Here is a 27,578-nt window from a genome sequence, read left to right as displayed (position 1 = left end):
TATATTTTGATTATGTGTACAGAAAGATGACATAATATGTAAACTGTTATTTAGCCTGAGAACTTGCATACTGCTTATCCTACAGCCTCTTTATGTTATTGCTAACATACATGTTATTTTAATTAAAAAGCTGTATACCCTGAGCAGGATCATGCTGAGTTAAAATCTTGATCCTGAAATATTAGAAAGTAGGGAGATATGACCTATGACTGCCCTAGAAGTGTGTGTGTGTTACTTTTAAATCCTCTCCATCTTCTTAAAACAACCCCAACTATTACTGTTGTGCCTGTGTCAACCAGAGCTCCCTGCTCCACGTACAGCTGAGTTCATGTACAAGCTACTGTGCTTATTTTGAAGTGCAATGGTACTTAAAAATATGGTAGCCCTAAATCTTCAGTTCAACTTTGCATTAAGACTAGCAACTTTAAAGTATTAGTTACTCCAACGGTTGAATGGATGTTGTGGTTTGAACTCGGCCGGTAGCCAATCACCACGTGGCCAGTTGTTTACTCCCCGCCCCACCCCTGGTGAAATAGGGGACGGATTAAAAAAAAGAAATTTGTAGGTTGAATAAAAAAAAAAAATTAGTAATAGTAACAAGCAACAGTAATGACAGTAAGTCCAGATAGGTAATATACAGCAGTTGCTCACCGACCGGTGACTGGTAGGCAGCCCACCCCCAGCAGCGAAATCCCCCTGCGCTGACTGACCGGGAAACCGAAATGGAAACTGAGAGAGCACGTGTCCCCTTGTATGCTGAGCGTGATCTCACATGATATGGAACACTCCAGTGATCGATCCGGACCTGGCCCTCCAGCTGTGCTCCCTCTCAGCCCAAGGAAAGTTAACTCTAGCCTGGCCCAAACCAGGACAATGGACTGTAAAATGTAGGAGAAATGTCCTTAATTAAGAGATATAATGTAATTCTTTTTCAAACTAAATTGTTTTTCTCTATCCTTTTAGGGTATAAAGCCAGCAAGCTTTGAGAAAGTTACTGATCCTGAAATTAAGGAGATAATTGGGGAGTGCATTTGCAAAAATAAAGAAGAAAGGTTTGTTTCAAGTAATCAAGTTTTGTATTAAATAATGTGTATGCAGGGATTTCAAAGCTGTCAAGATTTTTGTTCTGGCCTCTGGGTCTCCCCAGTGCAGGAGAAAATGCAGAATGGAAATACAAATATAAATGATTGCCTGCTTTCCTGCCATGTAATATCAGGATAATTGAATAAATGCTGTTGCTGTCTCTCAAAGAACAAGCTCAGAAAGCGTCGTTGTGGACACATGAACTAGCGTATTCTAGCACATTCTGGCATAGTTGTCTTTAAAATCTCACTCAGGAGGTTCTGTGTAGAGCATCAAATGTGGTGGAGGTCAACCACAAATGCAACGTGCTAGATTCACAACAAGCTGTAATAGCAGATTCTATGGGCTCATTAGCCTCTGGATATGGAGACAAATTGTGCCTTGTTTCTAGCTTTGGTTTTAAAACCTAATCTTCTTACACTGGTCTCTCCTAGATGAGTGTGTCTACTGTTCAGTATTTCATAACTTTCACAAATACAGGTTTTTATGGTCCTCAACTGCCTACTTAGAGGGAACCTCTTTTTTTCTTTTAGTAGTCTAAGCTCAGATACTCAAAAAAAGTTGAGCAAAGCTCAACTGCATTTCTGTACATGCTTATGGTGTATGAATATTGCTGAAGCTTTGTGTATTGCTGAAGCTTTGTGAAATAGGAAATGTCATTTTTTCAGCAGTCCTCGGTAAGACTGGAAATATACTGTGTATTTTTGCTGAGAACACAAATTTATTATGGATGAACACCAAAGATACTGTAAATGTTTTTGCCTTTAACAGCAGTTTCTTATCACAAAGCTCTTTGAAATTGCTTAAGACTTGCGGTATTTAAATATTCTTTATATCCATTGCAGATATGAAATTAAAGATTTATTAAGCCATGCCTTTTTTGCTGAAGATACTGGGGTAAGAGTGGAACTTGCAGAAGAAGACCATGGTAGGAAATCCTCTATTGCCTTAAGACTCTGGGTAGAAGATCCTAAGAAACTGAAAGGAAAACCCAAAGATAATGGAGCCATTGAGTTTACTTTTGATCTGGAGAAGGAAACTCCTGATGATGTTGCACAAGAAATGGTAAAATAAACTTCTCCTGACAAAAATGTGTATATATGTAAGATAGTGCATAAATCTCAAAGGACAGCAGGAACGAGTCTGGTAAAGTAACTTCCACTTAAACCATTTCAGGTGTCTAGTTTAAGCAGTTTGCATTGATTTTACAATGAGTGCTTCAAGAAAGGGGTAAACAGGGAAGAACTAACAACTGAAAAATATTGTTTACCAAGTATGAAAACAGATGCATGAAATGGCATTTCAAATAGCTTAGGGACCATAGAGGTCTCTTCTACTTCTGTATTTGGAAAACTTTTGCCAATTTCTGTTAGCTGTTGAATGTCTTTAAATTTGTTTGGAATCTGTTTAGTTTCAGACAGCAGCTTGAAATAAATTAGAAGAGTTCAAAAGTTCAGTCACAAAATATTCTGCACTGAATTCCTCAAAACACTTCTTTCCATCTTTTGTCAGTGTTACTTAAGAGGAATGTAGATGAGGAAAGTCTGTGATCAGCTACTCCACCACCAAATATAAATAGGAAACTAGACTCAAGGCCACTGCACAGAGTTATGAAGAAGCTTTGGATTTTTTCACATAAGTTTAACTTGATGAATCTCTGTATCTTCATGACTTGTGGTGTTTTATTAGAAGAACTAATTTGTGTTCCAGTTTTACTCTGCAGTCCTTGCACTCGTACTTTAATGATTCTAACATCATGGAGACGTATAATCAGTAAGCACTGACTCAAGGGTCTGAATTTTCTTGTGCTTGCAGAAATGTTCCTATTATAATCTAAATCCCAAGGGATCCCATTTAATGATGTTGTTATCACCACTCCTGCTTAGGAGGCACTCGTTTTGGTAATGTTGCCTTACTATGCTTGGCCTCGTCACCATGTGCTCCAAATTTAGTGGGAGAAATTCCGGCTCTTCTGGCTTCTTGTTGTTAGTTTGCAGTAGGTCCAATATTTTTCGAGCAGTGTATTGTTACAGAACTCATTTCATTTAAAAGCTGCTCTGGTGCAGTTACTTGCTGTTATATTTTGCATTTAAATATTGATGGAAATATTTTGGAATTTTGAAGTTCTGTAGATTACTTGGTCCATAGTTGTGATATTTTGTTTCAAAGAGGAAATAATTCTTAGAAAAAGGATATTTAAAAGGATCACTCCAAACTACAGTGATACTATCCCCTTTCACAAATAATTTTAAAACCTGTGTTTTACTATTACATTAACAATTACCTCAGTAACTGTATATGAAATGCTTTCAAACTTGAGGCTGTTGGAGGGCAGGCAAAGGGGGACATTTATTCCTAAATGTCTTTCTAGCCCTTAGGAATTGTGGAACACCAAAGCCATGTGCTTTCATCAATTTGTGTTGCTTTATGTACTGTGGAAGAGAAGAATGCAGGAGACCTTTTGAGTATGGGGGATTATTTATCATTATTGACGGGGTTTCAGTAGTCAGGCATCCCAGCCTTGTCCAGACAATGTGGGCGAAAGGAATTCGGAGCGTTCTGGTGGCTTTGCACCCTGAAGTCACCTATCACAACCAGTGGGCACTGTAAAATAGCATGTCTTCATTAAACTTTAACCATTCTCTATATAGAGATGTAAGAATGAGAATTGTTTAAAAAAAAGTTAATGAGGGTTTTCAGTGGCTTCCCCTTAAGCTTTGTCATGAAGAATCTACTGGATAGGTTAGTTAATACCATACACGGTTCTCTGGACCTGTGTGGCTCTTCTCTTGAGTAACTCCCTCCTGTTGTTAGTGTTTGCTGAATCATCAGTTTGGGAATGTCAGTGAGGTCTGAGGGCATAGGCAGTGGAAAATACCATATCTATCCGCAGCTGTATTTTAAGCTGCTTTGCACCTATTAGTTTTACACAGTGAAAATCTAAGCTGTAAAACTGCCTTGTGTCTGGGCAAGAGCAAAGAAGGAAAACCCCTAGACTTCCCCCATGTATATCAGTGCTTCCTAATCTGCAGAATATGCATTGTAAGAATGTAGGAAAAGCAGACAAATTTCTGGTAGGTCATTATTAAACTAAAATTCATACCTTATGCTGTAGGAGATTATGCAAACAAATAACATGAAGATGAATTTTTTATCTGTTGAGCAGTTGAATTCTGAGAAAGCCTGGTCCCCTTTTCAGTCAAATGTGAACAGTCTGCATTTGACTCACTGATAGGCTTTTTCTTTGTAAAAGTCAATCAGTACTGACTGACTTGACCATTTAAGAGAAGTTAATTTGAGATGAAATTCTGTTAACATGTTTTCCCTTATGACTTGCTGTGATATCAAGCACAGCAGTTTGGGGAACTGTGTATACTGGAAAGGTTAAGGCAATAAATTCTGATTTAGGGGTAGTATGGTTTACTCCAGTTGCATTGTTCAAAGACCTTTTATTCCTCTTTTGACTATTCTGTTAGTCTTTCCAAAAAAGAAAGGGAACCCATCTGCAGTTAAACTTGCTTGACTTTTCTCTGTGGATGAATAAGTTGACCCAGTATATATTCAGGTCTTAGAAATTGCGTATTGTTGTTTTAAAATGCATTAAGAAGTTTTATTCAGAAAACCCCCCATCAAGTTCTTGAGTTGCTGTTCTTGAGAAATAAATATGTAATTCATGTTGTTTCAAACTGATATGTTTTCTCTGTTAGGAAGAGATTTGAGTAATATGTGTGTGTACACATGCATGCACATCTGTGCGCGCACAATCTTGCTAAGTTTGTGCCTCCTCTGTAGATCGACTCTGGATTTTTTCATGAAAACGATCTCAAGATAGTTGCGAAGTCAATACGTGACAGAGTAGCGTTAATACTATGGAGAAGAGAGAGAATTTGGCCTAGGATGCAGTCGGAGGAACGTCGGGACTCTGAATGTCTGGAGAAGCTGAAGGCGCCGCACGCGCAGCAGGTGCAGGTCACCTACCTTTCTCACACTGGTCACCACGTCCTGTCCGAGTCGGAGGAGCCCGAGGCGGACCAGCATCCCTTCCAGCAAAACCTGCCCACCAGCGTCACCTCTGTCGCGTGTAAGTGTCATGCTGGTTTTGTGTGTGTGCGGTGATGAATGAAGGTCTGAGGGTAACAATCAACAGTAATCTGAGCTTGGCAGCGAGATGACCTGCTGTGCATGTTTTTGCAGAGTAGCTCACAGAACACAAGCATCTCGGACAGATGCATAACAATTTTAAAAGAAAACACAATATATTTGTAAATGGAAAAGCAAGGAGACATGCTGCTAGACACAAAAAATACATATTTTCTGTGCCAGGTGGTGGGATCAACACTAAGTTTGTGTGAAACACAATTTCAGAGCCTGCAGAAGTTGAATTGGCACCAGCCTGGTCAGAGTGACTGGTGGCTTTTTCAAACGATGTTGGCAATGTGGAGATGTTCATTCAAAATCAGACCTTGCTGAAACCAAAGCACTGCAGTTTCTTGTGTTTTGCAAGTTACTCTTGATGACTTGTGTGGAGTTTTTTGTGAAGCTGTGCAAAAGTCTACAGCAGAAAAATGAATCCATCTCTGAATGTTACATGATGTAGTTCAAGATTTCCCTGTTTTGTGGGAAATATCAACTGGGGTTTGGTCGTGCATGTTGGGAGCACCAGGCCTTGTGTATTGACACTGTAATTATTACTGGGGTCCTTTTAAGTCATGATGCAGGTGCTCTCTCTGTTCCCCTGGGCGCTCTCTTGTCCTGAGCGCATGGCCTTGAAACAAGGGAGTGGTTGGATCTTCGTTATGACAGGTCAGAGTAGGTGGTTGCTCTTGTTCATGCAGGCCCTGGTAGCTACAAGCCAATGATCTGCCAACTCTTTACATTCAGCTGGGGGCTGATTCAAGAGTGATCACTGGGCTGTTTCAAGACAGGTGGATTTACACCTCCTGTTTTAATTCTGAGCACTGATTTTGGTCTATCTCTGAATAAGAAACTACCTCACTTTGCTTGCAGAGCTTGTTTCTTCATTTTATTTCTGAGCATCAGACTTATCTCCAGCAGACAGCAAGGCATGAGGAAGCAGTGTTTTTATTTCCCTGAAGTAACTTGTCCCTGCCTCTGTCCCCTAAAATCAACCTTTGTTACTGAGTCAAGCTCTGTATTGAAATCTTAACCTATTTATACTTTCAAACATCTTGAAGGAAATGTTGCCAGATATTTTTAGCTTGGAAGATTTGAAATTTTATGAGATTTTTTTCTAGCCAGTTTTTCTGATAAATTCTGATGTTTTGCTCCTAAACTATTATCATAATGTTTCTGTTTTACTGTTCTGGACTTTTATGTAAGCATACTTAAATTAAAGATGCATTATCTTTATCAAAGAGACAGCTGCTGCTTTAATTCAGGTATTGTATAAATTGCTATAGAGGTCTGCTTTGACTACTGCAATAACCAAGCATGCCTCTACAGGAAAACAAACCTTTACAAGATAAGAGAAATTACCATATTTGCATAACGCTCAGAATATTGCAATATTTACAAAGCCTTTTCGCTGAAGCTAAACTGATCTCATTTCGGTTTTTGGATCATATACTTATTTCATGCTATCTAATTCCTTTGAGAAACACAGTAATTACAACTTTTTGTTTCCAGTGGTACAATGAGGCTACTTGTGCTTCCCATCGTTTTGTAGAAAATGAGTTGGCAGAATTTTATGTTCAATATAAACCTCCCAGTTTGTTTTCTACTCCTCTTTAACTTTTAACCAATACTTAGTATTATGTGACTATTCACTGTCAGCTGTCTTTGAACATTTTCTTAGTGATGTTGGGCCTAAGACCTCTATATATGGTTCTACCAATTTATATAATAATACAAGGTCAAATGTAAAAATGTAAATTAATAACTTAATGTCTGTAATGCATGTTGTTCTATAAAAATCTGAGACTGACTCACAGCTTTTACTTTAACACTCTACCATCATACTATTTTTTTTTCCTTTGAGGTCTTAATTGTTTGTAATAAAATGGAGGTGTGTATGCAGCAGAAATCCCAGCCTCCTTAGAACAGGGCCATGTTGACTCTTTTTAGAAATGAGCTGAATAAACATAGAGGGTAGTTTAATTTTTCAAAAAAACAGTTGGGAAAATAGTTTGTGAGTACTGAGAAGAAATGTCATCTCTGGTGCTACTGAAAAATAATTTATTATTTAAAAGCCAAATAAGTAAAACCTTATTTGGAATATGGAAAAAAGAGAAGATGGAAAGTGTCAGAAAAAGAAATAGCATTTAAATTCAGCTGTAATCTAAGCCTTTTTTTGTAACAAAGTTTTCTTTGTTCTGAATTTTACATTTTAATTTTAAATTTTAATTTAAAATTAAATTAATTTACAAGCCATTTGTCTCTTGGATACTTACAGCTACAGTCTTGGTTATCTCATTTCATTTCTCAAATGAAGAAAACAGTAGCTTATGCTCAAGAAGAACCGGGCACAGGTACTTTACAGGCTTCAAAAGTTATGAAGAGTCATTTTTAAACCTGTACTACTCAGTGGCACAGTTTTATTTTCATTGGACAGAAGATACGATGGCTGCCCAGTACCCATGGCTGTGCAATTCTGCAGGTTAGCTGGGCAAACACTCTGCATGAGAAACTCTGACAGAGTTCTGAATGGTACTGCTAAATCACTGCAAACCTGCAAATTATTTTGTTATCTGCTCTTCATCTTGAGGTATTGCTGTATACTCAAGTAGGGTATGATTTGCTGAACTGAGACATACAAGATAAAGAATTTTGTAATTTTCAGTGCTACTAATAAAAAATGGTGTTAAAGTCAGTGCATCCCTGAGAGATCTAACTCTGAAAGACGCCATGATCTGCTGTGAATATTACAACTGGGGCTTCCATTCCTTTCATCCTACAAAATCTATAAACGTCTGCAATTCTTAATGTCAACCTTACGCCCTTTAAAGGAAATATCAATGTGCTTAAAATATCATCATGCACAGAAAACCATGGGGATGTTTTTTGGCTTAAGAGAAGCAGTATGTGCCTTTTGTAGAAAATAACGTTTGTGTTGTATAATTTATTTATATAATGGGAAGGGCTAGGGTAGTAAAAATGCTAATTACATAAACCAGTGTTGACCTTGCTCTTAAATCATTAAACGTTTGGAGTTGTTGAGCTTTTAATAAACAAGTATTGTTTTTTCAGCCGACAGCACATTTGACAGTGGTCAAGGGTCCACTGTTTATTCAGACTCTCAAAGCAGCCAGCAAAGTGTCATCTACTCGTCTCTGCCTGATCCAGTACCTCCTGCTATCCAACGGGTGTATAGCCCACCTCTGAGTGAGAGCCAGGCTGTGCCCCATAGCCTTCAGCAGCTGGGGCACTACCAGCAGCCCTCAGGAGTAAGTCTAAAGCTTTTCAAAATTATTTTCTGTCCTAGATCATACTTAACGGATCATTTATACTCTTGTTTTCAGTAGATAGGGGTTCCAGGACTTGCCTTATATATTCCTCACCTTTGTCGATGGTGACTTGCTTACTAATACATTTCTAGTTGACCTGAAATATGCTCTTAGTAGACGGTGTATGGCTGGTTATATTTGCCATTCTGAAGAAATGCTTCACTGGCATCTGTCATACTTTCAGTAAAAGAGCTTTTTATCAATCCATTGTCACTGAACTACGTTAGTAGCTTTGCAGTGATTAGTTTTAAACTCATGCATGTAGTTGAGAACTGTTCTGTTTGGGTTTGTTCACTGTTGGTATAGCCACACATTATTGTTCCTTCATTTGTTCAAGAGCCTCTTAGGTCTGATATTCCTTCCAGTTGTGACAAAGGTCACACATCCAGTCACTGCCTTTCTGGCTCTGGGTTTGAATTTAATCTTGCACAGAGTCGGGGTTGTACATCCATTACTGAGGCTCCAAAATCAGGCACTGGTAGCCCAGTCAGATGTTCACACTTGCTCCTGGTTTTGTGCTGTTATGACCTTGACCAAAAGCAATTAATGCAACTACTGGTGCAAGAACTAACACGTGCAAGCAAACATAAATCTTCAGAAGTCCTTCAGAAGCTGTGGCAGCACCATGTTCCAGTTCCAGCCTGCACCCATCACACATGACAGGCAGCGCTCACGCTGTCTTTTGCTGACACAGCAATCCTGTTGTGGCTTTGACCCCAAACACAACATCCCTTCCCCAGCAACTGGGAGAGGAAAACGTGTATCTGTAGACTAGAGGAGAGGCAGAAGGCACACCTCCTCTGGTGGCACTGGGGACCTCTGGAAACCCTATGGAGCTAATGTTTTCTCAACAGTCTTGTCAGACATGCCTAGCCTGTTTAATTCAGTCTGGCCAAGATCAAAATGTGTCAGAAGTCTTGATGGCTGTTGAAAGTGCTCACTCCCCAGGTAGCCAACTCCCAGAAAACTCAGTGTCTCAGCCTCTTCCCCAAATAAACAGGCCATGTGGCAGAAGTTTAGACCTGCCTCTGTTACATGGATCTTTACAATACATAATTAGCCAAAAGACCGGTTCTTCTCCCATGAGATCTGCAAGAGTTGCAGAAAATATTCTGCCTTCTGAGTCCTCCAGTGGCAGAGAAGCCAACATGCTTGGACAGTCCCAGCCCTGTTGTGAAGTGTGCGCTGGCAAAATGCCACTAGTGGAGAGCAAGCTGGTGACTGCAGCTACTCTGATCAGTGGAAGCACTTGCCTAGTAAAAATAACAGTAATGATGTGGTAGGTTAATTTTTTTGTTGTTGTTTCATCCTATTTGACTTGAGAAGAAAAAATAAAATCCAGGACCAATGTGGTTTTCTTGCTTGATCCAGATTTAACTTATGTACTTGGGACATCATTTTCCCTGGTTTTACCTTATATTTTCCAAAATGGCTGCAAGAAATTATGAACTGTGTTTTATGAATACATTGAAACATGACTCTCTTTACCTGAACGAAAAAAATTCGTCCTTGGCATCTGTAGCCAGCTCTCTCCACTGTGGAAACCACCTTTTCTATGTGCATTCATCTCCTGGGATCCATCCTTCCTCGTTTCTTGTTCACCCAAAGCACTGACTTAACTCTAAATATAGCACTCTAACAGCATATCTTGAGCAAAATTTTTTTATTAAATTGAGCTATGCTGCATGCTCTTTTAGAGCAGGCTTTCTTTTCATTGATAGGTTTCATTAATTTTTACCTAAATGCATTACTTTTTTCATGATTGAGTGTTTGGAAAGATAATAACCTTTATTCATGAGCAAAATATTTCTCATAGCTTTTTATTTTCTGATGGGGTTTCCATATTTTTTTTTCTTCCTGCGATAACTTAGGTAAAAAGTTCCAAGGTCTGAAAATATCAACAGACACAGGAAACAAAAGTCTGACTCAAAACCTTCCATTTTCCAAGAAAAAAAAAAAATCACTGTATTTATCTGGGAGATTATTTACCAAGACAACAAGCACACATGGAGGTGTAGTAGGTTTTTTAGGCTTATGAGCCTCAGTCTGACATACTGTTTATTTTTAATTTATCTACTTTGAGCTGAAACTTTAGAGAACTGCTGTTGTTATGAACCTTAATTTCTATTAATTTTTTTTGTTTTCACTTCCACTGTGGTTTAATTTATTTCTCATTTCTCTATTTGTTTTCTTGGCATCCATTTCAAGTAAATTACCTGCTTTTTTGGAAGAGAAAGATTCTTTATGAAATTATAAAAATCTTTGTGAAGATAAATTTCTGTTTCACCCAGTTAACGGCTTGTTGTTGCTGTTGGTATATTCTCAGTCACTGTGTATGTGCTTTCAGTGGTTTTACTGGTCTCTACTTGCAGAAGGAAATGCAATGCAGTTGGTTGTCTTATTTGGAATTTGCTGACTTTTTTCCACATTGTTAGATTAACTTTCCATTCCTTGCAGGTAATTTTTTCATATATTATTTTTTCCCCCCTCTGTTTTGAACCAAGTACTGAGTAGACTATTTACTTGCAATTACATTCTCAGTGAACAGTTGTAGAGGCTCTTATCGTGAGGGTTGCTCTTCTCTAAAGCAGTGCTCTCCCTCCTGCAGCCTGGCCTCCCCACCGTTCAGGCTGCGCCCACGGTGGTCTCCCAGCGGCCTCAGCACTACCAGGAGCCGGTGATGCCGTTCCCCGTGGTCCAGCCCACCACCATGGCCTCCCTGCCGCTGGGGCAGCCGCAGCCGGTGCTGGCCGGCCCGCAGGTGAGAGCCAGGTTGCTGCTGAAAAGTGCTTTCCTCAAGCCATTCCTTACCCACGCTCTGCTCCAGCACATACCTGTCGCAAGTTTGGGGTGTTTGAAACTACTGAACTGCCGCTTGAGAGACTTGGGGATGGGGCAAAGGGCATTGGGTTTCAGGGGTAGAAGAGTAACGGGCTGGGGGACAACTGCTGTGCGATACCTCGGAATGTCTTGATGTAGTTTAAGACTTCTCTTTCATTGTGGCTTAACCGCATTGCCTTGAAGCCTTGCATTGATTTCCATGTACTGTCTTGGTTCTTGAAAATCGCAGTGTTTTACTAATTTTTCATTATTATTTGGCATCTCCTTTCTAAAAGGTCAGAAGGAGACTGTCTTGCCTGGTGTTGGTTGTCTTTGAATCCTCAGCAATGCTGCTTTTTGAGTGGTGCATGCATGTTAAATATAGTTCAGTATAGGCATCCAGCCAGTAGCTTTGTCTTCCAAGAGAAGAGTCTGTCTCTGAATTGTCTCCAAATAGTAATTCTTTGTGCATTTTGAAGTATCAAGTTCCCCCCAAAACCTGTGTTCCCTGAAGGTATTTACAGAACAGCTCTTAAGCAGCCGAGGGACAGAGGCGAAGGCTGCAGTCGCCTCCTCGTGCAGAGGTGGTGTCAGCCTCTGAGGAATGCAGCCACAGACCTCTATGACATGGTAATTTGTGGCTTATTGTTGTGATTCTCCCAAAAACTTGGCTTCCTTCAGTAGAAACTGTTGACAGGGCTGGGGAGTGTCTGTATACTTTGTGACTGGCATGGTTCATGCCTCTAAACCTTTTTAGTTACCAACGTTTATCTCACAGGTTGCCTTTTTTTAACACAGCCCTATTTTTCTGAAAGCATCAGTATAGGAACAATGTAACGTGGTCTCCTCAAAAAACATATGCTCATGTGAAGTTTTGTCATATATCAGGTTTTTTTCTAATGGGCAGGGATATTCTAGTGATTCTCAGCCAAAACTTTTACACTTATGCAGATTTAGGACCTCACCAGTTGCACAGATCTCTCTAGTGGCCTCTGGAGCTTTATGCTGACAGTTCAAAAGCTGTTGTTTATTCTCCCCTGAGTAATTGCTGGTTTGGAATAGGATATTTGCCCAACTTGCTCAATTTTCACATGACTTTTCCTCACAGCGTTGCTGTCTCTTTAAATAATTCTATCCCTGATAGTAAAAGAATTTAATAACTAGTCTGTCTGTTTTCTAATCTTGCCAGAAAGCCAATAAAAGACTGACTTTTTAAAGCAGTATTATTACAGAAATAAGTAAAATGATAAAGTTCCTGTGCAGAGCTTCCTACAGCACCTGTGTGCCTCAGAGAAGTAGGTCTGGTGTTCCCAGAGTCTACAGGCATGATGCCATGAGCAGTCTTTTGTAAATGAATGGTAGGGGAGGTCAGCAAAGAATGGGAAATCAGGGTAAGAAAATTCATCTGCCAAACAGAATGAAATGTATTGATCTTGTATGAATATATACTGGCTCAGAGACATGGGATCAATGTTGCATCTCCTCATTTTTTTTTTCCCAATTTGGGTATCTGTGCATTTATAATCATAGAATTGTAGAACGGTTTGGGTTGGAAAGGACCTTAAAGATGACCTAGTTCCAACCCCCTGCCCCGGGCAGGAACACCTTCCACTAGCCCAGGTTGCCCAAAGTCCCGTCCAACCTGGCCTTGAACCCTTCCAGGGAGGGGGCAGCCACAGCTTCTCTGGGCAACCTGTGCCAGAGTCTCACCACCCTCACAGGGAAGAATTTCTTCCTTAGATCTCATCTAAATCTGCCCTCTCTCAGTTTAAAGCCATTACCCCTCATCCTATCCCTACACTCCCTGAACAAGAGTCCCTGCCCATCTTTCCTGTAGCCCCTTTAAGTACTGGAAGGCTGCTATAAGGTCTCCCCAGAGCCTTCTCTTCTCCAGCTGAACAACCCCAACTCTCTCATTCTGTCCTCATAAGGAAGGTGCTCCAGTTTAGCATAATTCATTTTGATATTTTCCCCTCCCTGTGCCTCATCCAATTCACAAGCGTTTTGTAAAACACAAGTTGAATTTGAAATGGAGGCTTCAGGAAGCTGCTTAGCTCCATGAGTGCAATTTTTCTGCTTTTAACAGTGTCCTCTTGAGTCGAAGGTGGGTTGAACAGCCTGTGTCAGCATGCTCAATCCTCAGTTATCTGTGAGCAGCCTGTCTGAGCTGCAGATTAACCCAGCCAGGAATGCCAAGATACCTGAGCTGGCTTTGGGTGCTGGCAAGGTTTATTAGCTCCAGCCCAGCACTCTGTGTGTGTAACTGTTCTGCTCCTGAAGTCAGGTTGGGTCTGGCAGGAGTTTCCCATGTTGCAGAGCTCGCGCTGTGGGACGAGTGGGTACCCCGATGCCTCGGGTGGGCTCCATCTCAGCTGCTTTGCTCTGTCTCATCACCAGGTTCAGGCCAGCTCCCGCTGAGCCGCTTGTTTGTGTCGGTGCTGCCATTCCCTCGAATTTAGGATTTTAATTGAATAAATGGCCCTGCTTTCCCCAAACCTGGAATGGCAGAAACTGCAATACAGAGCCACGTCATTGTTTTTTTTCTTTAATGTGGCAAGGTGAATACTCAGGACTAATAAAGGCTGCAGGTGCTGTGCAGAGCTATTCAGTGCTGTCTCCAGCGTGTCTTCCACTGCTTGTGTCATTCAGTGCCCTCAGCCCCAGACACTCGATACCCACTGCCAGATACTTTTGTTCACTGATCCTTGTACTGCAAACTTAACCAGTCGTGGTTGAATTTGAGCTGTTTAAGGGTGGATGGCATCTTGCTTCCTTGATATATCTTCTACAGTTTTATTGTATTAATGCCTAAAAACTGTTTGAAGAATCCTGCCCCTAAAAAAGTGCAGAGAAAAATATTACAATACTGATTTACACTGGAAGTGGCAAAGATAAAAGATTATAATGCTTGGCTATTCATTTTAAAGTTACCTTTTGACCATCGGGCATGGTGTTAGGTTCTACGTGCTGCAGAATCCTGTGACCCCAAGTAGGTCAATCCAGAGCCAACTTGGTGCCTTGGTGCCATGCTTCTGAAACAGATATTTTTTTTTAAAGTACTTTCTAGCATTAATTAGAGTAACTGAAGAAGGAGATTGTGGTAGCATGGAAAATGTGAAAGTTTGTTACTGATTATTTTCAGCTTTAATGCAGCTTTTTATTTCTGTTCTACTGTGTAAAATCTGGCAGGTCAGTGGAGCACTGTTTTCCCTGGAAGGGTAAAACTGCTTTTTTGGCTGCCACATTGTTACTACAGCACTTCAGAAATAACTGTGATCCAGCTTTTACTATAATTATTGTGTTTTATTCATGTCTCAGATAATAAGTGTTGTATATTTCAATGCCTGCTACATTATGTAGTCAGCTTTTGAATGCCAAGATTAGCTAGGTATAATCTGCGTAGTAGGAATCTTTGAAGTTAGTAGGTGGAGATTTTACAGGGCCAGCTAGAACAGTCTCTGGGACTTGAAGAGACTGAGTCATTACAAACAACCTTTCCGAGACAGTTAGAACTTGTCTTTTCAGGAAATGTATCTTGCATTTAAATGTGTTTTAAACATAGGCTCTCATACAGTGTTTAAATTGGGAGCGCTCTTCTCCTCTATAAACTGTCCCTACTCCAAGTGACAGCACTGTTCTGACTGTACGGTTTGAACTAGAGAGAGAAACTGGTGACTGTGTCCAGTGAACTGGTTCTTTCATAATATACAGGCTATAACCTTTGTTATTCTTTTTTTCTTTCCTAGCAGCAACCCATATCACAGCAAGCTTCTCTGCAGCAGGTGCTTGCCAGCCAGCCAGTTTGCCCAATGCAGCCTGCAACCCATCTGTTACCCCAGTATCAACCCCAGACCTCTCAGGTGGCAGCTAGCACTACACCACTAAAACCCCTTCAGATTTCAACTGTGCCACAGCTTCCGCCAGTGGCCCCTTCCCAGGTAATATCTTTGAAAACTGTGTGTGAATACATCCATTTGAGTAAAGCTTTCCAGCTTAATTAACATGATTTGCATTTTTTGTGTGGCTATTTTGAATGCATGCCAATTTAATTAAGAACAAGAATATAGCTTTTTCCTAATTCCTGTATATTTCTTTACTATGTGTTTTTGTTTGGTGAAGGAAAAATCTCCTTTGTGAGTAATCCTGTGTCATGCCGAGAGAATCCAATTAATGACAGTTAAAAAATTGCAATAACTGCATTTTTTTTTTTGCACCTTTCCCTCTGGCATGCTTTCTTCCCCATCCCAAGCTTTAAGAGCATGAAAAGTTGCCCATTTTTTCTTTTTCTGAGCTCCTGACTTTACCACTTTCCCCAACACCACATGCACCCCTCCCTAGCCCTCAGCCCTGTTTCTGTTTTCAGTACCAGGGACGGACCCTTTCCTTGGCCTGGAAGGGTTTGTTGGTGCTATTGGTGTGTTTGCTAGTGACAGCCACCATGAAGTGAAGCAGCTTGTGCCAAAGGGAAGAAGCAAGCTGCTTCCCTGATGACTGTAGTTATGGTTGGCTACATCACTGGGAGGTGTTGATTATAAAAACCCTTTTATGGGATCTTCTGTGCTGCCTTGGTTGCAGCCAGCCTGTTTAAAGACAAGGGTTTTAAATTGTCTCCCTGAATTTTGCATGAAAGAGTTTTGCATTTTGTCTGGTCCGATTCCTTTTCATTTCTGTTAAAATGAAAGCAGCCTTTAATTACTATGTTGCTTGAAGGTTGCAAGCTAGTTTTGGAAATAGTTTTAAGCTTCTAAGGTATAAAAACGTCCCACTGAAATGAAGTTTTTTTCTTTTACTAATGATTTAAGCATAAATCAGTTTTTATTACTGTTTATAAACCTCAGGAAATGAATGGAAGTGATTAACAAACAGACATAATTATCATCATGGCACAGGTGATTTTTACATACTTGTATGGCAAATGAAACTACTTTGTACTATCAGTGAAAGCACTTGCAATTTATGTGATATTATATTTTTTTCAGATTCCTCAGTTTCCTGTCATTCCTGCAATTACTCCTCTGGCAGGACTTGACAGCCTTCCTCCAAACCTCTCTGACATACCTGCTGCAAATGTGCCCCCCATACCTGCTCCCTCTCAGTATTTTGCTCCCGCTGTGATTTTACCCAGCCTCCCCATGAATCCCACTCTGCCTATGGCACCAAACTCCCCTGCCCTCCCCATGCAGGCAGTCAATCTTCCTCATACCACCGTGGCTTCTTTGGTCTTGCCCTGCCAAACAATAGTGCCAAATATGTCAGCGGCTACGATACCGTTGCTAGCTGTGGCTCCGCCAGGAGTGCCGGCGCTGCCACCGCACCACGGGGTGCCCCAGCTCCCCCAGCAGCAGATGTACCAGACCACCTTCCAGCAGATCATTCAGAGCGAAGCGCCCTCTCCCCATCACACGCAGAGCACGCAAGCAGTGTCCCAGCCGCAGCAACCTCCACCTCCTCAGTCCCTTCAGCCAAGCATAATTCATCCTTCCGAGCAGACTCTGGCCGCGCCTGGGGCTGGTCACCAGGTAATGCACTGGGCGTGGGGCTGTGTCGGTGCTGGACCCTAGGGTGGCTGCTGAACGCAGGCGTTCCCGGAGCTCGCTCCCCTGTAAACACGCAGCCGGGAGGTTTTTTCCCTTGCTCTGAAGATGTTTTGTTAACGTCTTGACCTTGGTCCTGGAGGTGGTTGCTAGAGCTCTAAAGTCGGGTGGAGCAGGTGAGGTCTTAATCCAAAGACAGGTGAATGAATATTGAGAGGCTATAGGGAATAATCTCATGGGCTTTGGAAAGTGAGCAGACGAGCACTTTTTGAATTCCCTCTTCCTTCTCCCATCTCAAATATGGAAGAAGTATGAGCTGTTGTTCTCCTGTGACAGGCGGAGCCATGGCAGCAGCCGCACAGCCTTGCTGATGCCTTTACTCCGGGCTGCGCATGATGTGTAGGCTGTTGTGTTCTCACGGCAAAATAGGGGTGAGTTGGCAGGAGTGATAGAGTTGTTTTGACATAGAACTGCTTTAAAACAGTAAAGGGAAATGGCCATTCGTTAACAACTCCAGAAAACTGCACGGAAGAGGTCTATCAGACAAGAATGGATTCTAGTTGCAGACCCTTTCCCCCTTGAAAGAAATGAAGCATAAAATGGAGCTTCTAATATTAGCGCTATCTGCAAGAGAACTGGTTCAGGACTTGTTGACAGAGTCTGTAAATACTTCTATTGCCACATCTGTGATATGACAACATGAAATGCAGCCTGACCCAAGCAAGAGAAAGCACTAAATCTGTTAATAATAGCATTCTTGAAAAATCTGTGTTCCACTATATCACTTTGCCATAACATATTGATTAAAATTCATAACATCCCATTTCGACCTGCCGTATCGTGGCATCTTCAAAGTAGTACATCATTTTTAAATTTCTCTTCAGCCGTATATTTGGTACAGAAATACTGTTTGTGAAAATGCAGGCAACACGGAGCCTGAGACAGTTACCGCTGAGCTCGTTAGCCACAGTGTTTCCAGTGGCTTTAGAGGGATTTGCTTCAGGCCCGCTACGCACAGCAAGTATGGCAAACACCAAAACTGGAGAACTGATATTCTCAAACTGTTGACATGGCCCTTACCTATCAAATATGTATGGAAGAATTGCATAGTAATATTTTTAGGATTAAAAAAAAGCTATTACAAACAAAATGGACAAGTGTAGAGGAATATTCAAGCAAACAGTGGTCTACATTTTGAAGTACGTCTAATGGAGAGGTATTGTTGTAAATAAATGTTTTCCAATGCATTGCTGTTTTGGCAGTTGATGTTTAGCACCTCTGAGTTTAGTTTTGCCCAGGTAAATTATACATTGAAACATTTTGTGAATTATTCTAGTTATATAAGATTTTTTGTAAAAAAAAAAAAAAATCACTGCCCTTCTGCGATGTACACCACAGTTGCTATTCTAGCAACCTCCACTTAGGCAGTCGTGTAACTGTTATGTGTTGCGAAGCACATCGTGTCTTTATTTTTATCCACATTAAAACCTGGAATAATAATTTTGGCTCATATCCAGAATCTGCAGAGAACATGCAGTAATGAAATTGTGTGGCCTAGTTCCCATCTGAGTCTTGGGGGTTTTTTTAATATATTCTCCAAATAGTCTAAATCTCTAGGTGATGATACTTTAAAAAAGTAAAAATTAGGCAGAGCTTTTACCTAGTACTAAAAAGCCTTTTTTCTTCCGTATTTTCCTTTCTTTCCTTTTTCCTCTTCGCACAAGCTCAGTCCCCCTGTAAAAATACATGATGTACCTAAAAGGAGAATGTTCTGTTCTTAAATGTACAGCTCAAAAGAACTGTTATGCAGAATAGTAACATAGTCTCTAAGGTAGTTGGCATCTAATCGCATCCGTCCAGTTCCCACAGAGCGCTTAGGCACACGAGTTATTTTAATGCACTGAAGAAATCCACTGAGATAGATGAAACTTCCTCTGTGTGTGTAACACAAGGAAGCGTTTGCAGGGTTGGGGCCTTGGTACTTAGCATGTCAGGAGTTAAACTGTGTCTGAAATGTTTAAATGGAAAACAGTGTGTTCTGTAAGTAAAAGAAGAGTTGACTGTGTGGTCTGTACCAGCTACTGGTTCTACATATATAGCAGATTTGAAAAAAAATCCTAGTTTAGATTATGGGTAGAGTATATTTTTCTCTTCGTGGACATTGTAATAGTCTCATTGAAAACAGAGCAAACTATTCAGGACAATGAATTCATAATCTAAATTTTAATTTCTTAACAAAATATGGCTTTGTTTCTACAAATTAAATAGCACCTGAGCAATACAGAAATTGTCATGATTATATAGGAAGAATCCTTAGATTTTTATTTGGTCATTTCAAAGCAGTTTTAAACTCTTTAAGTAGTTACCTTTCCAAGCAGAGACCACACAGATAGAGTCTTGCTACAGAATTATAATCCTTTCTCTGAACTCCAGTGGCTTTAGCACCTTGTCATGTAAATCACAAGCACTCTAAGTAAAGATTTGTTTTAATAGCTGTCTGTTGTGTTACAGCAGATTACTGGACACACTCAGTATGCTTTGGAAGCTGGAGCCCAGGTGCCCGTGCTGCCTGTGCAACCTTCGATAGTCATGTCACCACCTTTACAGTTGCAGCCTGAACTGTTGCCTCCCCGCGTCGCTCCAGAAGGCATTTCACAGATTCATGGCAGCCTTGCTACAGCTAGTCCGCCCGTCCCCATAGATCACTGTCTGCCTCTTCAGCCTTCTGGCCTGCTTCAGCTTCAACCCGATCTTGCCCCGCCGCTGGGTCAGCAGCTCCCAGCTCCCTGCTCAGCTGTCCAGGCAGAGACATCTCAAGAGGTAGAGCCGTTTCCTCTGAAGTAACTCGCCAGCCTCACCCTTAACCTTCTTACTCCTTTGTGAAATAATGGGCTTATTTCACAGGGGAGATTATCCCCTCTCACCGTATAGAGCCGCTTGTCCTAGATGCTAGCAACTCTGGGTCAAACAATAATCGGCTATTTCAAATGAAGCTGGAAACTGCACGTTGTACCTTGTGAAATGTCGTCTTGAAGTAACGAGGCAGCAGGACTAAGTACCTCTTTGTCCGTAGCTGGGCACAAACACAGAGATAGAAATTACTTTCTTTTAAGTGCTGTGGGTCAGTAAGAAGCTGTTCTGTAGAGTTTCATCCATGTTTTGTCCAGTCTTGTTTTAAATGTCTCAAGCACTTGTGCCACCAACCATCATTTGCCTTAAGAAACTGCTTCAATCTGATTCTTCACTATGTAAAAGCTCTTCATGGTCCTCAGCTTGAGCCTTATTTCCATTTCATTTAGCATTGTATCCTCCTGTATTGCCTGAATTCTAGTCTAACCCTGGGATTTTTGTTTTTCAGCTATTTTTAAGCATTCCCAATGCTCACTGGTCATATAAGCAAAATACATTTTATTGTTTTTCTTTATAAAACTGTCAGCTCCTCCTGTCTGCTATTTTGACTTTTCTTTCCACTCCCATAATTGTTTAACCTTCAGTCTTGACAGAATGTCACAGAACATTTCCTTCTCTTCAACTCTTTAATAGATAACCATAAGCAAAGCAAAACAAAGGTTTTGGCACTTGTACCAGTTTTCAGGAAATAAGTCTCATGTGTTCTCCACTTCTGAATGGAAATGTCCCTCAGCAATTCTGCTTTCAGAATTGTTCTTCTTGAGGCTCTCTGTTCTGAGCTACCTTTCCTCCCAAGGTAACAGTTTCCATCTTTTCAAACTGAATCTCTTTTGGTTTTACCCATGCTTTCATGCACTTGTCACATGCCTTGACTCCACAGTACAGCTTACAAATTTCATTAGAGGCACAGCTTAACTCCTCATCCAGAAGATGTCCAGTGAGGATACTGCTAACACTGAAACTAGATTCCAGTTCCCCATTTTGCCTGTCCTCCTAGTGGCAGCCTAATTCTTGTCAAATATTCATGCTGTGATGTAGGACGTTTTCTGGTGAATCTCTATATCCTGTAGGTTAGATACAGCAGAAATGGTAGAACCTGTCTATAGTGCTTCCCTTGCAGAAGCCCCAGGTAAAGCCTGCCTGTGTCAGGCATATCCCTTATTCAAGGTATTTCTTCTCCAACTGCCTTTTTTCTGTATGCACAGCTCATGTCAGGTTCAGAGCTGATGTGAGAGCTACAGCCTTCAATGCAGGGTCCATCCCATTAGAGATTCTGGAAATAGGAATGAACCTTGTTGTTGTGCAGTGTGATATGGGGGATACAAGTTGTCCTATAGTACCTGAGAAATCCATGCTCACTGAGGCACGTGTCTGTACTGCCACTTTATCATATCCCTGGGAACATTTAACCACTGTTTTGCTAACTTCATTCTCATATTTCATCTTTAAATTAACTCCCTTCTCTCTTTCAATTTAAGAAATCAATCTGATATCATAGCATGGTCAAATTTGTTCCCCATGCTGAATTTATGACATATATTGCTAAGGTTTTCTTGGGTGTAAGAGGAGTTTCATATCTGTATATATTTGACACACTACATTTTGTTGCTATTCTGCCATAATGTTTTTATCTCTCTTGTTTAAATGTGTGGCAGTGCTCACAACCAAACCAATCTTAATTGATCAGGCAAACGAGATTTTGTGAAGCACTTGATCAAGTGCACTACTAAAATTTAGATACATTATGTCTGTGTTCTCACTGTTCATTAATTTTGCAGTTTTATGGAAACTGCAGTCAAGCTTGGCATGGCATATGTGTGGCATTATAAGCAGCGAGTGGGGTTGACTGGTTAACCACTAAGCTTTTAACTCCAGTCTACCAACTGCTTCGGTATTAAGATGTAGTGATGACAGGCAAGGGGCTTGTTTCTAGCTGTTTTTATAGGCATCTGTTTGTAAAAATATATATAAATATATATAAAATTATATATATTTATGAATATATTTGGGGTGTGTGTATATCCATGCACAGGTGTGTGTGTGTAAGTTGGTTACAGCAGGGCCAGTAGCATCGTCGTCACAAATCCTGTGAAAGCAGGTCTACCCGATGCGAAAGCCACGCTATCAACGGCTGTCCTATAGCATTGCAACCAGTGAAAAGGAAAGCTTTTAGGGAAAACCTCTATTGGGTAGAGAGCCAGAGCACATGATATGAGGGTGGTGTTTTTAAGTGATGAATTTTCATCTTTTATTTATACATTGTCCAGAAATTTTCACAATAAGCCAAATACTATAAAAATACTTAACACATTTCAGGAAACTCTACAAAGCAACAAAGCAAAATAGCTTGTACTTTATATCCATTCAAAAATAAAATTAGTTAGGTGCTGATGTGGATTTGTCCTGCAATCAAGTTTTTCCATTGTGGTGAGACGGGTTTTGTTTCTTTCACCACCTCTTCTGCTTTAGAGACAGCAGAAGGGAACTAGCAGATTAATGGCTCTGCCTTAAGAAGTGGTTGTGCACAGATACTGATGCTTTAGACGGAAGTAGTGTCGGGAGGGTAAAATGGGACATTTATTTGTTTCTGAGTTCCAAAAATTGGTTAAACAGAATGGTTTAGGATTACCAGTGTCTCAACAGCAAAAACTTTCTTAAAGGTGTTTTTCATCTGCCAATAAAATGCATTTACTTAAATTACTTTTTCTTACATTTTAGGAGCAGGCAATACAGGACAAACTTCAAACTCTGTCACAGAGCTGTGAAAGGTATCATTATAATCTCTTTGGCATAAGAAATGTTTGCTTTCTGGAGGCTGTTTTTCCTCTCTCTTTACAAGGCTGGGCCAAATGCCTGGCCTTTGCCTTGGCTGAGAGAAGAGTAGCAGGAGCTGACCAGGAGAAGATGGAAGGGTGCACGTCTAAGGAGAAAGCTGCAAATACTCTGTGTGCAGTGCGCCTATTTTGGCTCCTCCAACTCTTTTAATTCTTTAGTTTGGGTGCTGTATCCTAGCCTTCATGTATGTACAACAGCTTTCATTTCAGCATGTAACTTCTCTTTTTGTTAAGATAACTGAAGTGGTACAGTCCCTGATTTTGATGATGTTGAAAACATGCTGTGCTAGTATAATTGGGTATGCCTGTACCATCTTCTGTAATGATCTTTCCCCAGGTATGTTACTGGAAACGGGTATCAGTGAGAGTTGTGTGTTGAGCTGCTCAAAGGTATCGTTACAAGTGTTAGAACATGCGGCCAAAGCCTGGTCTGTGGTTTTGCAGTACGCAAGGTCACACTCAAGCCTAGTTAATGCTCATGACAGAAGTAATGATAAATAACCAGATCCAGCTCAGCACTCCTCAGAAACAAAGCAAATTTCAGTTTTTGCCGTCCCTTATCTGCCTGTTTCTGTACTCAGAAGCAGAAGGGGAAGTAGCAAGGTTTAGAGGAAGCAGTGAAGAGGAGCCCTGGAGAGGAAGGCTTATTGCTGGACTGGAGAGGGGCTGAGTAGGGGCAGTGGTTGCTGTTTTGGGGACAGGACTGCCCTCCCCAGGCATCTGCTGCTCCTGTGCTTCAGCTTCTGCTTCAGCACCAGCAGCAAGCCAGACTTTTCAGTGTTTGGCTATGGATAAGGTAGATACAGGGTGTATTCGTTAGCATCTAGATGCCTTGCCTATTGCAGGAGCCAGCACCAACTTCATCCTTATTGATTATAAAGCTTTGCGATTAGGAATTTAGTGAGCTTTTTCTGTTTTCCTGAATAGACAAGATGAGTTAAGTTTATGAACTTTAAAGACACCTCTCTTTCTGTTTTCATTCCCCCCTACCAAAAAACTTAGCCTGACACAAGTCAATGCAACCCTGTAATCTTAAAATGGATCCTTTTTTCTCAAGAACTTGCTACTTTTAAATACTGTATGGAAAGTGAAATCTAATTTTTTGTGAATATAGGTTAGTTCTGGCTTATAAATAAGTTAGACAAAATTAGTTCATTTTGTCTATCTAGTCTGTTGTAGAAAGGCACAACAAATTTTCAGTCATCTTTTGAATTCTAATTTGCCTGTCCCAGAATTGCGTTTGAAAAACTGTCATGACTACAGCAGCATGGAGAGCCTGTGTCAGCACACATCCTGTAGTCGTAGAGGGAGGTCTCTCTTTTCCAGGTGCATAGGTAACTCAGCGCTGTGCTTGTGCTTTTGTAGAGTGGAAGGTAATGGCACATGAATCAAACGGCTGACAACTGCAGCAAAGATATTGCCTAGAGTATATTCTATGTGCAAAATGTGTTCACTTTCCTAACATATGAGTTACACATGCAAGGTAGCTGCAAAGGGAGTAGAAATAAGCTGTTCTGTGTGACTAGTGCAGAAGAAAAAGTCTTAAATTTAAGAACAGGATCCATAGGTTAGACTTCAGATCTTTTATGCCTGTATGGCTAAATGAACACAAGAATAAATTGTCCAGAAAGGTTATGAAATCTCATGGGACCTTTGTAAGATCAGTTTACACAAACCTCTGTGGGGACTGGTTTAGACAGAGCGGATCATACCTTGGGGTAATAAATAGGCCAGATGGCGTTATAAGGTTCCTTCCTGACATGGTTTTTATGAACCTCTGAAAATTTCCTGCAAATTACTTGCCTATTGACGTTTTCTGTACATGCCATATTACAATAAGATTGTTAGCAGCTACTGTTTTGGCTGCTAAAAATAATATACTAGCTGGTCAACTGAGATATTGTGGCATAAAATCTTTCTGATCCTTGAGAACTGCGGAGAGAGGAGAGGCAGTCTCTTACAGGATGCTGTACCAACTTCTTGCTGTTTTCCTTTATTTCTGACAAACATAAACTGACCCTGTTCAGACCTTCTGCTGTGAGTGCAGACAGGCAGGAACTGAGAAGACTGGACCTTAGAAAAATGGGAACTTGTGCAGTTCAGAGAGGGACTGTAAGGGTCCCTGAAGTGATTAGGGGGATGTAATGATATATTAAGAGTAATGTGGCTTTCCCTGTGGTGTTGGCAGAAATGTTAATAGATAATTTCTTAGTAGGTGTAATAGCCAGAGTACATGCCTGACTTAGAGTAGTTCCCCTTCACTTACTGAGCATCTTTCAGTAGCTGGCTCAGGTTGGGCCAAAAGAATGCAGATGTGCACTTTTTTTTGCAGTCCCTGTTGTTGTGTATCTTACCTATGCATAACTCCATCGCGTGTGATGGTGGTTTTATTTGGGGGTTTCTCTTCCTTTCTTTTACAAAGCTATATGAGTCCAGATGTTGCTTCAGGTAAAGAGATGAGTGACAGCTTTGAAGGAGCAATGGGAAGTGGAAAACAAGAAGGAAAGTCATTAAAGAAACATAAGAAATCCACACGTGCTCGTTCACGCCAGGAGAAGTCCAGCAGACCAAAGCTGACCATATTAAATGCAAGTACAACCTCTCTGAGGGTAACTTTAGGATTCCTTTGACTTTGCCAGAAATAACTGTTGTTAATCTTTGCTTGCAGGTTTGTAACACGGGGGATAAGATGGTGGAGTGCCAGCTTGAAACACACAATCACAAAATGGTGACTTTTAAGTTTGATTTGGATGGTGATGCGCCAGAGGAAATTGCTACTTACATGGTAAGACTTGGTGATGCAGCTGCCCACAGTCTCTTAATGCACCAAGTTGCTTCAGTCAACTTATTCTCACGTGTGCTTGTTGACCAAGCTTTCTGGTAGCTGTGGAATGGGGTATTAATAGAAACGTTACTGGTTTCCTCTTTATTTTGATGTGGCCTTATAGGTAGAGAATGAATTCATATTGCAGAGTGAAAAAGAGACATTTATTGAACAAATGAAAGATATTATTGATAAAGCAGAAGATATGCTCAGTGAAGATACAGAAGGAGAACGAAGTTCTGATCAGGGAATGAGTCCCCAACAAGATGCTGATAGACTGGAAATGAACGAGGTAAGAAATGTTAAATAAAAGTTTTCTAGTTTGTTTCCTTTTTCTTAACAGGCAGTTACTGTAAATCAGTTTTACATCCTGTGTTAAAAAAAAAAAGTTTCTTAGCTAGAAAAATAATGCTTTTACTTCATTAACTCTTACAACATGAGTGCTCCTTGAAATGATGCTGTCTCATATCAGTGCAAGAGGAACACTAGTTCTGTTTTGGGTTTGTTTTTGTTTTTTAACAGGAGAAGCGTCAGTCCCAAATGAAGACACCCGTGTATCAACAAAATGGTAAATGTCCTTTGAATACAGACTTAAGCTTTAAGGCAGTGGTGAGTTGATGCAGAAGTTTGCTAGATTCAGGAAGAAATCCGCCAGTTACTGGTGGTTGAAAATATATCTAGAAATGTGGGTATAAGAGTGGTCCCTGCTGTTAGCAACCTGGAAGATCACAGGGCTAACCTGGATGAATCTAACACCTGGGGATGTTTAGGGAAGCCCTGCATTACACAGGCTGATAGGCAGTGGTGGAAAAGTCAAGAAGGTACGGGCAAGCATACTCTTCACAACAATAACTCTGTTTGCAAGAGAAAGCTGAAAAGATTATGTTTATGTTGGTAATTTCATTGAAATTTCTAACCCATAAGTTTTCAGCTACTTTGGTATTACGGGGGGGATCTTGGCCATCTGAACACAACGTATCTTACGGGTTTGACAGATAAATTGAGTGGGAAGGGAATTGGCCCTTGATTCTCTCTGTAAGTGCATGCTGGTGGGAAAAACGAAACCACTGCTGAAGGAATCATTTCCAAAATTCTTGTTACACAGCATCCCATGCAGTATTTGCTCCATGCTGACAGGGGAAGAAGGATGATTTAGAACTTCTTTGACAAGTGCAGAAAGTGAATCCTCCAAACTAGACTTTCTGCTCCAAAGATGTCGTTTATTTTTTGCCTGTAAATGTCATAATTTTCTCAGTACACCTTCTTTAACACAACATTTATGTTTCTACTAATGCTAGTTACAAGGTGTGTATAGTTCTGGTTTGCCATTTACATATGCCAGGCTTTGAGATGAGATGTAGAAGGAAATATTAGCCGGGAAACTTCCAACATGTTAAGCTGGATAAATGCTACAAAATTAACAACATTTTACATTGTGAGAAAACTGTCCATAGTACTGTTGTTAAATTTTCATGTAGGGAACTATTACCCTTCTAAAAGTATGAACACTTGAAAATAAATTTTCCAATAACATATGTGGCAGAACTGGGAGGCATCACTGTCTCCTTTCCAGAAGGGATGAGAATCAAATTAGGAGCCATTGATTTAATCTCGGCTAATACTGTAGAAGTTCTGATTTTCTTTCCAAGCATGGAACTTAAGACTAGGTTTTGACAGATCTGGAATGAATGGGATCTGTTGTGTTTACTTTTTATTTTCTTTTCATCTCTAGTTTTGCATACTGGAAAAAGGTGGTTTATTATATGTCCTGTTGTGGAAAACCCTACTACTGATGCACCAGAATTTTCTCCACCAGTACCTCAAAGTACACAGCAGTCTGAAGGGCCAGGTATTTACAAACTTCATAGAAAATGTTTTCTTCTCTGAAGCTGCTGTATCATCTCTCTTCTATCCTCACCTGACTTAGTTGTGATTGCTTCACTTCATTTAGTTGGAGGAAGAAAATGATCAATTTGAAGTTACGCATTTTAAGTGTGTTCCTGGTATTGAACCACATTAGGAATGTTTATCTGAGTTTCAGGAAAGTCTCAACATATAACTCTGCCTTATGCTATAAGGTGGCTGAAGTTCTAGTCACTGCTGTTTTAAT

General features: G+C 40.6%; 1 protein-coding gene across 12 annotated transcripts in view; it reads left to right on the top strand.

Moving 5' to 3' along the window:
• Positions 1 to 27,578, top strand: part of WNK2 (WNK lysine deficient protein kinase 2) — a 114,633-nt gene that overhangs the window by 52,992 nt on the left and 34,063 nt on the right. For 8 of the 12 annotated variants that reach the window (XM_074879836.1, XM_074879833.1, XM_074879832.1 and 5 more), the window contains exons 6-19: positions 964 to 1,052; positions 1,929 to 2,148; positions 4,876 to 5,164; positions 8,290 to 8,486; positions 11,155 to 11,307; positions 15,113 to 15,304; positions 16,346 to 16,885; positions 19,412 to 19,720; positions 22,529 to 22,578; positions 25,067 to 25,232; positions 25,313 to 25,429; positions 25,593 to 25,760; positions 25,991 to 26,036; positions 27,201 to 27,317. In XM_074879836.1, the coding sequence (XP_074735937.1) occupies positions 964 to 1,052; positions 1,929 to 2,148; positions 4,876 to 5,164; positions 8,290 to 8,486; positions 11,155 to 11,307; positions 15,113 to 15,304; positions 16,346 to 16,885; positions 19,412 to 19,720; positions 22,529 to 22,578; positions 25,067 to 25,232; positions 25,313 to 25,429; positions 25,593 to 25,760; positions 25,991 to 26,036; positions 27,201 to 27,317 (2,653 nt within the window). The remainder of the gene's footprint in view (positions 1 to 963; positions 1,053 to 1,928; positions 2,149 to 4,875; positions 5,165 to 8,289; positions 8,487 to 11,154; positions 11,308 to 15,112; positions 15,305 to 16,345; positions 16,886 to 19,411; positions 19,721 to 22,528; positions 22,579 to 25,066; positions 25,233 to 25,312; positions 25,430 to 25,592; positions 25,761 to 25,990; positions 26,037 to 27,200; positions 27,318 to 27,578) is intronic. The other 4 variants (XM_074879826.1, XM_074879829.1, XM_074879827.1 and 1 more) reach the window with 4 other exon arrangements.

Source organism: Strix uralensis, chromosome 10, assembly GCF_047716275.1.
Source record: "Strix uralensis isolate ZFMK-TIS-50842 chromosome 10, bStrUra1, whole genome shotgun sequence".
NCBI lineage: Eukaryota > Metazoa > Chordata > Aves > Strigiformes > Strigidae > Strix > Strix uralensis.
The sequence above is the reverse complement of the archived record's forward strand: the minus strand, read 5'-3'. Positions and strand labels throughout refer to the sequence as shown.